This window comes from Pan troglodytes, chromosome 11 (genome assembly GCF_028858775.2).
Source record: "Pan troglodytes isolate AG18354 chromosome 11, NHGRI_mPanTro3-v2.0_pri, whole genome shotgun sequence".
Lineage (NCBI taxonomy): Eukaryota > Metazoa > Chordata > Mammalia > Primates > Hominidae > Pan > Pan troglodytes.
Window position 1 is genome coordinate 70,071,989 of NC_072409.2, and position 14,418 is coordinate 70,086,406.

General features: G+C 38.3%; 1 protein-coding gene across 27 annotated transcripts in view; it reads left to right on the forward strand.

Moving 5' to 3' along the window:
• Positions 1-14,418, forward strand: part of TLE4 (TLE family member 4, transcriptional corepressor) — a 154,207-nt gene that overhangs the window by 3,961 nt on the left and 135,828 nt on the right. For all 27 annotated transcript variants that reach the window (XM_024345703.3, XM_009456763.4, XM_009456769.5 and 24 more), the window contains exon 4: positions 234-278. In XM_024345703.3, coding sequence (XP_024201471.1) covers positions 234-278 — 45 coding nt within the window. The remainder of the gene's footprint in view (positions 1-233; positions 279-14,418) is intronic.

The window sequence follows — 14,418 nt, forward strand, 5'->3', positions numbered from 1 at the left end:
ATGCTGTGTTTGAATTTAATTTTTCTAAGTTTTGTGTGTTTTCTCTTAGAATTTGTGTCTTAAGGTGGTTAAAGATAGTGATGGGCTCTTGATTTATTGGCATAAGTTATATGAAGATACTGGTTTAGGTGAGGCTTTTATGTTTGTTTCAGATTTACTTGGGGCATTTTGAACAAACTAGGGAGATTGTTTGATGAAAGTCATGCATTTAATTGCTTTTCCTTCTTTGACAGTATTATGAAATGTCCTATGGGTTGAATATAGAAATGCACAAGCAGGTAAGTTATTTCTTTATAACCATTTTAAATGACAGTAATACTGGTACACTATGAAAAGAAAATTGTATGTTTTGCAGTTTTATTCTGCAAGCCGTTGTGGCTACCTGTATTTAAAAGTCTGGGTAGTGAAGAAAATGTTGTTTTTTCATGTGCGGCTCCCCATCTTTCTTTCATATTATCCTAATTTTTATAATTAAAAAATGTTATTTTAAAAAGTCTGAATACATATTAAACTCTGTACACTTTCAAAAGCAGGATGCTAAATTTTAAAATCCTCTTGTTATTCTTCTGAAAGAGTTGCTTTATGTATTTTGGGCATTGCAAACTTGTCTTGTGAAAGAGCTTTTCTTGGAAAATATTAAACAGTAAAATTAAATTGTGTGGCGCCTTCGTTGGCTTGATGTGAAAGAATGGATAGAGGGTGAGCTGGGAGGATGAAAATGAAATCTGTGGAGCTACAAAAGAGATTGATGTAAAATCCTTGTACTGGTCCCCTGAGGCTACTTAGTTGGGTCTTACCAAGAACTATAACCGTTACTTCCAAAATTTGTACAGAGTAAATGAGCCTGATAGGAGGATGTGATAAGGTTCAACATTGGGTCTTGAAATCTAGCAATTAGTTCAGTAGCAAAAAAAAAAAAATGATTAGTCAGAAAGCACTGAGAGATACGACTCAAACAGTCTTCTTTTTGTGCAGGAGACTGAATAAAATGGTTTGGCTTAAATTTCCTAGACAGAAGAATAATAGTGGGTATATCTATCTATCTATATATATACACACACAAATATATATACATACATATATATATATATAAATATTGTTTGGCGATAGTAATTCCTCTAGGAAGCATTTATTTTTAGTGATCTCCTAGTGGAAGCACTTCAGGTCTCATCAGCCATTTCAGAATAGGTGTGTATGTGTTTGCCTGCTGGGAAAAAGACAAGGGAAAACTTACTGCTTTTCATTTCCTATTTATGGTCAAGGTGGATGTCATTACTTTCTAAGTTGAGAAAATATGAAATGAGCACATACTATTAGGCCTTCACTATTTATGGATTCCTTTTTGGGTATAGTTATTTTCTACATGCTCAGAACATCCCAGATAGTAGATCTTTAAAAGATGGCTGTTAGACAATAAAGGCAATCTGATGAATAGTATTTGAAAACAAAAAGTTGGAAAAAAATGAGATGTTGCTTACATTGAGGACTTTTAATTTCAGATACTGTTTTACTTTGTATGCTATTTGGTTATGTCAATATTAGCATTATAGTATAGTTTGAATGGCCTGTTGAAATTAAATTCTTATTTTGGCATCTTTGTCATTTCTGTTTAGATTAGTAATGTAAATATCTTCTGCTTAAACAAAATCTGTTCAATCTTGTGGATGGACTTCTCTTAGTTCTACCTTACAGGAATAAATTACATGAGAGATATTGTTTGTTAATTATCCCATTACATCTCCTTTGAGGTCTGGATCTTGTGTATGTCTCTTTTTTTGTCTGCACCCCACTCCCCAAAATTAATTAGTGTCTTTTTAAAGATTGGACCAGATGATTAATTTAGTCCCTTTATTTCTCCTTCTGTATCTTGTTTACCCTAACCACTTAGTTTCCAGGTCTCCTTGTACCGTCTACATTTCTAAGAGGCACATAGCTTGTATTTGGCTGTATGTATTTCTTTTTCGAGGGGGTATGTGAAATCCCTTAATTTTACACATTTTATACTGCTATAATTCTGTCATCTTCTTGTCCAGCTAGCCTCAAATGCCATCCATTTAAAATTGAGAGCAGTACATTTTCCCTTTTTTTCGTTTCCTTTTAAATTCAATCATATCAAGAATCCTGAGGGCAGTTTATCACATTATGAAATACAGACAGCCCTGCAAACCACCTACTTATTATATTTTCTTTCTTTCTGCCCCTTAAGCATAGAGGCATATCTGTCTTTATTTGTTTTCCTAGGCAGGCAGCCTTAGTTCCTCTTAGCCTCTCTTCCAGATGTACTCGCTGGATACCCTTGTAATGGAAAGCAGCAATAATGCAGGGAAGTTGCCCTGCGGCATAATTGGGCCTAGTTCTCAAGATCGGGTTAGGTTTATTCACTTATTAGATTTGTGTCTCGAAGGGTTCAACAGTAGGAGTCCCGGGAGCCCTTGGAAGTACCCTAGTAATTGGTGGCCCTGATATTTGAAACCTTTGTGTATTTTTTGGTTAACGTTCCTGTTCTTCTTGGCTGCTGCTAGCCACAGAATATTTATTTTTAGAGAAATTTTTCATTGGAACAGAAAATGGTGGTTGTGATGCAGTCATGGCTCTGTGACTTAGCAAACTGATAAAAAGATAAAAGTATGAAGCAAAGACAAACAGGGTGGAGGTCGGTGTTCTCCCTCCTACCCTTTCTATGTGGTGCTCATCATCAGTCCCCCTGTGTTGATTCTGATAGAGAACTATAAAATGAAACCTATGGGGAATTTGTCATTCTGAAATGAAAGCTAATGTAATTAGTACCAATTAAAGTACATTTAGTAAATTGGATTTAATCTTAATTAAGCCTGCATAATGTTGCCAATTTTTAACAATTATGTTTGAGAACATAATTAATTTAAATTTTGGTAACTGAGTAAATAGCATTAGTCTGGTAGAATTAGTGGATTTTTTTTTTTTTTTAAAGGGGAACTTGGTGACATGACATGGAATTGGAACATAAAATATGAATCTAAATTTCTGGTAATCTTTAGGATTGATAGAGCTAAGCAGATGAAGCAAAAAAAAAACAGGATGAAGTATTCTAGGCTATAATGGGAATTAATGCTGTGCCATTGTCTCAAGTTCTAGCATAAAAGTGAAGATGACAAATAGGACATGGTTAGAAATGGCACATGTTTTAGTGTGACGTCTTCAAAATGGAATTTTTAGAAATGAAAGAACATAGGCCCTTATTCCCTAAGGATTTCCCTAAGTGTATGGTTTTTGTTTTTTGTTTTGTATGAGACAGCTGACCCAGGGCTTAGTTGTTAAGTTTGTTTGCTGATTGTTCTTCTTTGTAAATACAGTGTGGCTTCTAAATGAGTTGGTGGCTTCTAAATGGCACAGTGGGGTGATGCCTGGAGTTGATAGCGTTACTAAATGCTGCTTGTTCCCATCTTTCACCTGTAATGCTGTCATTAAAGAAGTCCTCACTGATGGACTCTGACAGCAGTGGTTACCCTTCTAAAAAGTGAGTATTGGATATAGATTAGGAACAGTAGGTATGTGAATTCAACCTATAGGAACTATAAATGGAGATGAACATACCATCTTTTGAAAAGGGGAGCATGAGAACATCTATGACTTCCTTATAGTTAGTATTCTACAATGTGAAAGCCTCTTCATTTGAATTTTAGTAATCATCAGGAAATTTTAGAAATCTAAAACACATAGAATCTGAAAGTAAGTACTGCGCATTTATGTATGTTTTATGTGTGTATTTTTATATGTGTGTGTGTGTGTGTGTGTATATATATATGTATATTTAATCAAAGCAAGAAAACTCCTGTTTCACTTAAAGCCATGTAAATTTTATTACGAGACTTGGGCCACAACCATTTGAGTGCTGCTAAAATATTAATTGAATAGAAATGAAAGGGCCTTGCCAACTGATAGGATATCATAATCATAGCCTCTTTGGTCGATGGTAAATGATGATAAATGACATTAGGAACCTTTTAGCAAACTGTAATAACTACAAGGAGGGAAGCAGTATGGATTTGCATTATATCTGATACCCTCTAGTACCAAGTGGATTGCCAATACTGCTTGTTTAGCATTTTCTAAGGGCAATAAGATATTGATTTCTGACTTACAAGGAACAGCTCTATTTTCACCATTGAAAAGTATTGCAGGTTGTTAAGAAGAAATTGACTTGAAGAGGCCGACTGCTGCCCATCATGGAGCAAATAAAGCAAAACTGCCGAAGCATGGTGGAGCAGCGAGACGGGCCCTCAGCAATTTGTTGCTATTAATTTACCATGCTCGACAGCAAATCAATCGGCATCTACTTCATCTGCTGGAGAAAATGCTGTCCAGGGCAGATAAAAGGCTCGGCATGGTACAGAGAATAGACTGGATTGGCCAAAAGCAGGATGCAGTTAATGTGTAAATAAGTGAAATCAAGGCCACTGTTGCAGAGGAAGCTGTTGTTAATTAGGTTGGTGTTTTTTAGTGAACTATTTTAGAAAGCAGCTAGGATTTGGAGAGTAAGAAGAGATTTATTGAGATTGAAGTAATATATGACTGGCATGACATTCTAGCCTTGAGTGTACTTGAATCTAGGGTGCAGTAAATTTATTTGGGGACACTGCTTGCTATGGAGTTTGTTGAAAGTTCATTTTAGACCACATTTCCCTTATGATAACTTTTTTTTTCAACCTTGCCAGTTTTTTGCACATCTTCTGTCTTATTGTGTACTCTTAGATTTAGAAGAGTAGATGGAGGAGTAGGTGTTTTAGTATGGAGGCACAAATGTGTCTGTTATATTCTTACCCAGTGCCTTTTTTTTTTTTTTTTCAGAGATAGGTATAATTGAACTCTTGTATAATAATGAGAGTGAACTATCATGGAAGATGGGGTGTTCTAGCTGAAAGTAACTAATAAATGAAGATTTTGCTGACAGAACTTTATCTTGCTTCATAAATATTAGGAAATAACAATCTAGAGGGCCTGAATAGTGGGTAGATACTACTAGATTATAAAATCTTAAAGATGACAAGTGAAATTTTGATGTCTGCATAAACTTCAGATACAATTATAAGACTATGTGTGTGGGGGTGGGAAGGGTTCTTGTGTTTTTGGTTTTCATTAAGGTTTAAAGCCACCTTTTCTAATTTAAGATTATTTACACGCTGATAATATTCCACAATTAATGTTAACGGAGTGAAGGGTATTCGTGGTGTTTTTTCCCCTTTACCTCTCATTTGGGCATTTTAAAATAGGAGGCCAACTTCATTTACTCCTGTTTAGTAAATCTAAATGAGTGTAGGTTTTAAATTAGATTTTTTCCCAAAACCCTTCAGAAGGTCTAGTATTAGGGCAGTTGATAAGTAAGTGGAAGCACCTTGGGCAGGACCCAGTGACCTGTCCTTTTACTTATTACAGCACCTGCACGGGAAGCAGATCTGGAGGATGAAATTTAACCTGTTATAGTGTGTGTATGTTTTAGGGTGCGTGTTTTCCGAATACTGTGGGGAGTTCCCTTTTTCCTTCTCCCATGATGGATTCTTTTGTCTTTCTAGAGATACCATAGGAGGATATCTGGATTTTTCACGTAAGGCAGTGATTCTTGAGTGAAATTGGAATTTCCTTTCAATAGAAGTAAACATTTATTATATATCTGGCTTGCGCTTACCACTGGTCTGGGCACACTGCCAAAATTCTTATCGTTAGTTCTCATAATGATCCTAAGACAGGGATTATATCCAATCAAAAGTTGATTAAACAGGGTCAGCTCTGCACAAGGTGATACAGCTAATACTTGGTGGATTCAGGACTTCAAATAAATTTACGTGGGAGGATATCTCCTGGGAGATGGGTTTGCTATGGGTTAGAGATTCAGGCCCCAGTTCATTCCTGAAATAGAGAGTCCCTGAACTTTAGGCTCATACGCAGAACCTCTTGAGTTGGGGGATTCTCTGCAACTGCCTAGAGTCCATGGATGGCTCAGCCTGCCCTCTGCTTCCAGACTGCTTTCAGTGGGTGAGAGGGTGAGGTTGCTTTCACTCGGAATCTCCCACATATGGGCTAGGAAAGCTGCTTGCTTATCAAGATGGAATTTGCTTCCTCCCTAGGCAACCTATTTCTCATTTGTTTACAAACTTGTTCTTCTCTTTAACTTTTATCTTTTCCTGTGGCTTATGTGAGTGCCTACGGACAAGGGGCTGTTTGTTAATCACCATCTTGTGGGCTTTTGAAGGGGGAAGCTGGGAGGGGAAAATGTGATGTTTTGTAGCCTCTTTGTAGTTTAGAAAGAGGTTCGTAGATGGAGGAAATCACACAACTCAGTTTTAAATGAAGGCAGATGTTTTGCTTTTACTGTTAAAAGAATTTCTTTGCAGCATTCAAACAAAAGGATAGTTCCTTTTCACTGCCCCTTAATCCCTGCTGGATATTATTTATTTGTATTTATTATTTTGATGGGCAAAGTTCTTTGTATCTAGGTATATATCACTTTGAGCTGTGTAGGAATGATGGACCGGACTAATGAGCTACATCTCTAGGTGCTGTTGCAGCACTGGTGAAGGAGACAGTACAGGCACCAGCCCATTGTTCTTCACATTCTTCATTTAATCTTTGCTTTCCTAGAATACATCTTTTTTATTTCTTCTTTTTTTTCTTGTGTTATAAGATAGGTAGAGGAAACCAGTTGGGAATTAAATGTTTAAAAAATGCATTTATAAGTTATTTGTGTTTGTTTTTAATGTGGCTTTTTTTTTTTTTTTTTTGCCTTTGATGTGATTCGATGGTTTGGTTTACCACTTCTGGACAGCAATAATGTATTTGGTGGCTAGAGAAAAGAGGGACAGGGATGTGAGTTCTAGAAGGCACTTTCTTGATCCCTCTACACACCCTCTTAAAACGACTCCAGCGTTCCAGCAATGGTGGTAGATTCAGTGGTCCTATACTAGCTAAGTTATTACCAGTTTTGTAAGCTGGGCTGTTGGAGAGAAGCAGGGGGGCAGCACATTTACGCATGGGCAATGGAGTATTTACACTGATAATGACAGTTTGCAAGGCTTAGGACTTGTTCAAAGTAAGTATACTGCGAACAGTTTATGAAATTATTACTCTAAAGAGGAAGGGCCTCAGAAGTTTTAGTCAGAAGCAAGAGTTAGAGCTGTTTTGTCTTTGCCTTAGTAATAGCTCTCAGTGGGAGTTGTTTTCTATCTATGGAGAGGGATTTAGCTGGCATTCATCACCACAAATCTATATACCCTCTCTCTTTTCATTGGAACTTACCCAGCATTTATGCCAGGCTGTTGCTATTTCTATATCATTGACCCAAAACTTATCCCTGGAGAGCTGCACGTGTAACCCTTATTCCATCCAGGGGTGACACATGGGCAGGGTGTGGATTTTCTTAGCTGGTTCATCAAATAAGCAGAAGAGAAATACTCCGGGATACCCCTTATCTGTCCTCTGGTGAGTGGATCGCACTGTCATCTCTTTTGAGGATTTGCCCACACACATTTCAAGAATTGTATGGTGGAGGCAGCTTATGCGTTTCACGGAATGAAAGGATAACTTCTCTCCCGGTGCAAGACAATACTCTATCCCCAACCTGGGCTGGCTGTGGTGTGCTTGGGACCTCTGCAGGGCCCTGTTGCTTGCAGCAACGTAGGCAAAGTGAGAGGTTGTGGAAGGAGGAGGGGGGATATTGGCTTTTTGATTTCTTAGCAGGCTTATTTGACTCATTATTATTATTATTGTAATTCGGGTTCTGTCCTTATTTTCGAACTATGTATTCTGTTTCTGAAGGTCTGTGGATGATTTTGGTTATTGAATTTGAAACTGCAAGAAAATATAACTGGAAAGAATAGTCATAGTAGAAATTATAAGCACTAGTACTCTGTAACACCCTTTCTTTACAGAGAGCTTAAGGCATTTTATATGTTCTCTTTAATGTTCCTTATGTTCTGTGAAGCAGGTAGCAAGCTTGGATCCATGTATTTATTTAAATAGCTTCTGTCAGTGGAGTACCCAACAGTTTGCCAAGCAGTGTCATTCTACTGGCCTCCTTTAATAGATGACACTGAGGCTTAAGGGCTTAAGAGACTAGCCCAGTGTCACAGTCAGGGAGGATCAGCACGGGGGTGGAGATACCAGAGTTCACGCAGGTCAGCGAATGCGCCTGAGGTTGCATAGTGAGAGTCACTGGCAGAAGAGGAAATAGTAGGTTTCTTGACTTCCCTTCCAGGGCTCCCTTCGCTGACCATGCTGTTTCCAAACAGCAAATAACATGCTTGTTTCTATGATGTGTTTGGCTTTCTGCAACATGAGGAGCATAGTGATGCTACTGGCAGTCCGAGAGTGTTACACCGTCATCTCTAGTGAGAGATCTGATCTGTGTTTGTGTTTGAGGACAGCTCCTCCCTCCCCTCCCCTCTACCCTCTCATTGCCTCTGCCCTGCCCAAAGGGAGTCTAGGATCAGCAATATTGAAATATAAAGCCAAGGTCCACTTTTAGAAAAGTGCTTCATAAAACTGGCTATCTGGCATTCCTGAACTGTACCATGCAAACACACTGTGTTAGATACTTACCTGTTTATTTCCTGTCTCTCTCTCATGCTAGATTGTAAGCTCCATGAAAACAGGAGCTTTTATTGTTTACTGCTGTGTACCCGGTGTTGAGCCCTGTGCCTATCGCATAGTAGATGCTGGTGCGCAATAAAATATTTGGTGAATGAGAGAATAGCAGTTAGAGCTAGCCAAGAATATGTGTGATTTAATATTTTTAAGGGTATATTAGGTTGCAAGATAGATAACAAATACTGAATCTCAGGCATACTTAGGTCTGTGTTGTCTACTAGTTTGTGGAAAAGTGACACTTGGAAAGAGGAAGCAAAAGCAACCGAACTTGCTGTGCCTTTGAGGAACAAGTTAGTATAGCTAAAGTAGAATATATGTATTTTAGTATGTTGAGTCTGCCTTTTTAAAGATGAAAACATGAATCATTCCAAACAGAATTTAAAATTCAGTTTGAACGTCACTGTATCACTAGTCAGTGTTTATCTGAATAATTCTTTTACTATTAATAGGTCTGTGTACCTGTGGTTTGAATGAATGTGGAGCAATATCGATCTTGACTATATTGTGTGTTTAGCTAACTTCCCTGCAAATCAGTAAAAAATGCAAGCTTTTAGTTCTTTTCAAGGGACAAGGAATTTTGAAAATGTCTTAATTTTTTTTATTAGTAGAGATAGTATAACGTTGTTGAAAGAATAGTAATCATAACAGTAAGCAATTTTAGATTGCTTATCGTGTCGATAATATTTCACTTATTCTTACAACAATCTTATGAGATTATAGTAGTAGTATTATTTCCATTTTACGTATGTTGGGGCTGAGACACAGAGAGCTTAAATAGCTTGCTTGAAATCAGCTAGCCGGTAAAACAGATCTTGGGTTTGACTCAAGGTCAGAACGCTGGTATGATAGATATTTCTGCCTTATTCCAGTTGATATGTTTGGAATACTCCACCATCAGCATACTTACTACCTTCCCCCAAATGCTTGACTGATTCCGGAGCCTCAGATTCTAGTTCTGGCCTTGCTAGTCACCAGCTTTGTGATATTGCTGAGTACCGTACCTTTAAGGGCCATGCTTTTCTCATCTTTAACTTAGGGTGTAAGTGAACGCCCAGATCTCTTTTAGCTCTTTTGGTTAAAATGACCATTTCAGTTTGGTTTGTTGCTGTGACCCAGTGAACAGAAATTGAATTTTTTTTTTTTCAGTCTTAGAAAGTCTCTTTTAGCACTTATTTTCAGAATTTTTAAAATCCAAAGTTACCCAATGTGCCTAGGAGTAGAAATGTATATTTATCTACTATTAATACTTTATTTTTTATAAGGTACTTTCTCATCCTTTTTTTTCCATGTAAACCCCAATAATAAAGCATTCCCCCCGTCCTGTGGATGAACACAGTGAGACGCAGATGTTAGATGACAAAGTTCTTCACTTAATTAGTAGGTGGTTTACAATTCACTGATTCTCTTATGGCCAGCGTTCAGGCTAAAGTAATGTTGACACAGAAGTAGAGCAATTTTCATAAAACATGTAATATAAAAGTATATATAACATAAAATATATCAGTATGTCTTTAAAGTGATTAGTTTTTGTACTTTTCCTTTGGCATATATTAGAAAACTTAGGCTGGGCACGTGGCTTACACCTGTAATCCCAGCACTTTGGGAGGCTGAGGTGGGTGGATCATGAGGTCAGGAGATCGAGACTGTCCTGGCCAACATGGTGAAACGCTGTCTCTACTAAAAATTAACTGGGCGTGGTGGCGCATGACTGTAATCCCAGCTACTCGGGGGGCTGAGGCAGGAGAATCACTTGAACCAGGGAGTCAGAAGTTGCGGTGAGCCGAGATCGCGCCACTGCACTCCAGCCTGACGTCAGAGCAAGACTCTGTCACAAAAAAAAAAAAAGAAAGAAAAGAAAATTGTGTGACTTCTGAAATTGTATGAATTATAAAGTGATCCAATAATTTTCTTCCAAAGATGTGCAAAGGGGCTATGTAGCAGTTTATTACCTGTTGTGTAATTAGCTCCGGGGGTTACTCTTCCAGAGTCTGAGGTAGGTGTCAATTTCTCTAGCTTGAGGTAAAGCGTGTCTGTAAACTGTGACTTACAGTGAGCTTGACATCTCAAATCCTCAGGACTTTCTTGCTTTGTCCCATCAGGGATCCTTTCCTTAGGGAAGATAAATTCATTGTAAATAAATGACTTAATCATAAGTAGAAGAAGGGAGAAATGTTTAATCTTGGCCTTTTGGAGTTTATAAATCAAAGACACAGTAGAGATCAGGTTCCTTCATTAAAGTGTAGTTCCAAAAAGGAAGAATGTGGTTTTGGTTTAAAAAAATTTTTTTATTTTTAATTTTTAAGAGTACATAGTAGGTGTATGTATTTATGGGGTAAATGAACTATTTTGATACTGGCATACAGCATATAATAATCACATTCGGGTAAATGGACTACCCATCAACTCAAGCATTTCCCTTTTTTTGTGTGGGTTAGAAACTTTCTAGTTATACTCTTTTAGTTACTTTTAAATGTACAATAAATTATTGTTGACTGTAGTCACTCTGTTATGCTATCAAACACTATACCTTATTCATTCTGACTATATTTTTGTTTACAGAAGAATATGTTTTGTTCACTGCTGGTACCACTAGCACCTAAAACAATGCCTGGAATATAGTAGAAGAAATGAATGAATGAATGATGGAACAGCTAAAGGAGTGGTTTAATTTTTTCATTTTATTGCATTTCATGTAGCATCACATATTCTGAGTATCAGCCACCTTTATATAAGCTGTCTTCGTTTCTGAGTGCTTAGGGAGGGCCTGGCTTTATGATGAGTAAAAAAGGCCTAGATAGGCAATCAGAGAGTGGCAGTTCTTATCTCAGTCTGCTACAGGTCCTTGAGCTGCTGATTGGCATTTTTAAAATTTAGAATTGGATTCATACTTTGCCAGATGATTTATTTCTAAGATATCTTTCAACTCTTAACATCATATGATGTTTAAATGACCAGCTTAAAAATAAAATTCATCCCTACTTTCATTGCTTGGTACTATAGGCATGCCATTTTAGTAAGTTAAGTTTTAAGATAATTTTTATAAGAGGAAATACAGCCAGGTTTTTTTTTGTTTTTGTGTTTGTATTTTTGTAGAATCTCACTTTGAGCAATGTTAGGCTATTGTGTGGACAGCTAAAACAATCCTAATATTGCCAGTGTTTCACAACCTAGAACCATCTGCTGTGTTGCTTTTTTTGCAGTTGTAGCTGCATCTTCCTGGTCCTTCTATAGGCTAAGAGCACATCAGTAAGTACATATAGTTAACAGATTTTTCATATGTATATCTTGGGCAAGTGTTAGTGATAATAAGAGCAGTTAAAATTTATCGAGTGCCCACTGGATACCAGGTAAAGCACTAAATGCTTCAGATGTATTAATTTGTTTAATTTGTAATCTTTTGAGGAAGGGATCTGATTATCCTTATTGTGTATGAGGAAACTAAGGTAAAGAGAAGCTGAGAAATTTGCCCAGGGTTATATATAGCTGGTAGGTTACAGAGTAGGGGTGTCAAGGCCAGGCATTCTGGCTTGAGAACCTACATTCTGGTTTTGAACCACTGGCAATAAATGTCTCATAAGTGACTATGGGTAAACTTCTTTGTTTGTTTATCCTTGCGTGTGTGTGTGTGTGTGTGTTTTGAGATAGAGTCTCGCCCTGTTGCCAGGCTGGAGTGCGGTGGCGCGATCTCGGCTCGTGATCTCCGCCTCCTGGGTTCAAGTGATTCTCCTGCCTGAGCCTCCTGAGTAGCTGGGATTACAGGCCCACACCACCACTCCCAGCTAACTTTTTTGTATTTTTAGTAGAGACAGGTTTTCACCATGTTGGCCAGGATGGGCTTGATCTCTTGGCCTCGTGATCCTGCCCACCTCGGCCTCCCAAAATGCTGGGATTACAGGTGTGAGCCACCGCGCCCGGCCTATCCTTTTTTTCTAAATGAAAAAACAAATCGTTTGCTTCTGTGTTCTGTACACAGTGAGCTTAAATGTTAAAAATAATAGCTGGTATCATTTGGGTATTTTGTTTTATTTTTGTTTTGCAAATTAACACACTAGATTAGTGGACTCATTCATTGGTTCATCTTTTATCACAGATTCTACTGTTTGTCCCTGGCTGGATAACCACAGGCCTCTAGATATTTTTGTACCTCTGACTGTGAGATTTCTAAAACAGGCATGGCACCTTCTTTTATAACCACGTGTCACATGGGAATGTTCAGGGAACTGTAAACTTTTGAGTGCCTGCCTGGGGTGGAGGAGAGATGGAGGTTCTTGGCTGGGTTTGAAAGGTTCTATATAGTTCTGGAATTTATATGCATAATTGTGTACCTTTTTTGTGGGGGCAGAATCCATAGCCCTTACTGGTTCAATGAGGAAACTGGAACCCAAACAAAAGAATTAGGGAGGTACTATGCTAGAGCAGTGGTTGCAAACTGGAGCAGTTCCTTTCCTCAGAGGATGTCTGGCAATGTGATGATATTTGGGGTTGTCACAACTTGGAGGTGCTACTGGCATCTAGTGGGTAGAGTCTGGGATGCTGCTGAACATCTGCATGTACAGGACAGCCCTCTACAACAAAGACTTAGCTGGCCTAGAATCTCAGTAGTGCCAACACTCAGAAACTCTGCTCCAGAGAGAAGAAAATACTATTAAGTTCTGTTGCCTTTTTATGGCCTGGAGAGTTATAGGTTTGGGGCATAATGACCTCTTTGAGTAGAGAAAGGCCAAGTATGAGCATTGTCTGGCTTCTCTAGTTAAGTCAATTTGAGAGAATCCTTTAAACGTACTTAACCTTTTCAGGTTTTTTCCTCCCTTTCCCATGATGATAAGCAGAGTGGGGTTGGTGGTAGTTAAGTTCTGAATAGAGATATACATGATCCTTTGTAATCTTCCTTTTCCTAAAGAAGGGACCATGATAAACCTTCTCGGTGGGAGGGACTTTTCACACTTAAGTTCAGCTTCTCACTGGAAATCAGCTTGATTTCCACTGAAAACATCCAGATCTTTGTGGTGCTACTACTGCGCAAGGCAGAAGACATTTTCAGTGGAGGTATTGGATTGGCAGAAATTTCTTTATGTGAGGCCCATTAGTCCTGTCCCCCATCGAAGTCACTAGAATTAGTCTTACTCCTTGTCTAGGTTTTTCAGAAAAGTTGCCCTTTATTAGCCTTCCTTTGTCCATGCTGGGCATTCTCAGTCATTTTAACCATTCTCCTGAGACACCAGTCTGGGTGGTACCAAGATGTATATGATAGACCGGGCTGACTGCCTGAGAATTCAACGTGACGTTTCTGGCCTGATTCTACCCAACTGAGGCATTAGGGCAGATCTTATTGCAAAGTAGCCCTTCTGCTCTTTCTCTTTAGGGCAAAGTACATTATATTTGTCTTTGTCATGTCCTGATCACACTGTAATACACAAAATGGAACCTTGAGTTTTGTAAGTAACCTGAGTCCACAATATGGGTTCGTTTTTATTTTTGAATGTGTGGGCGCTGATCAGTGAACCTGTTTTACTTGGACTTCTTTTCCCCCAACAAATTTCACTATGCTGCGCTATGAATGTGGGTGGCTGTTTTAAAGGCTTTTGATTTTGTGGGGGACAGAGAACTGTTTGGAAATGTGGTTTTACCTCTGTCTACCTTGGTTAACCCCCCCAAAATACAGTCAACCTAAAGTGGCTAGTGAAAAAACAATAGCAGTTCTGTAGCTGCTTGTTTGCTTGAACATTTTTTGGGTGAGCTAGGGGAAGACAAAACACTTGTTTGGGCTTCTTAATGAAGAAATTGTGTCCCCAAAATTCC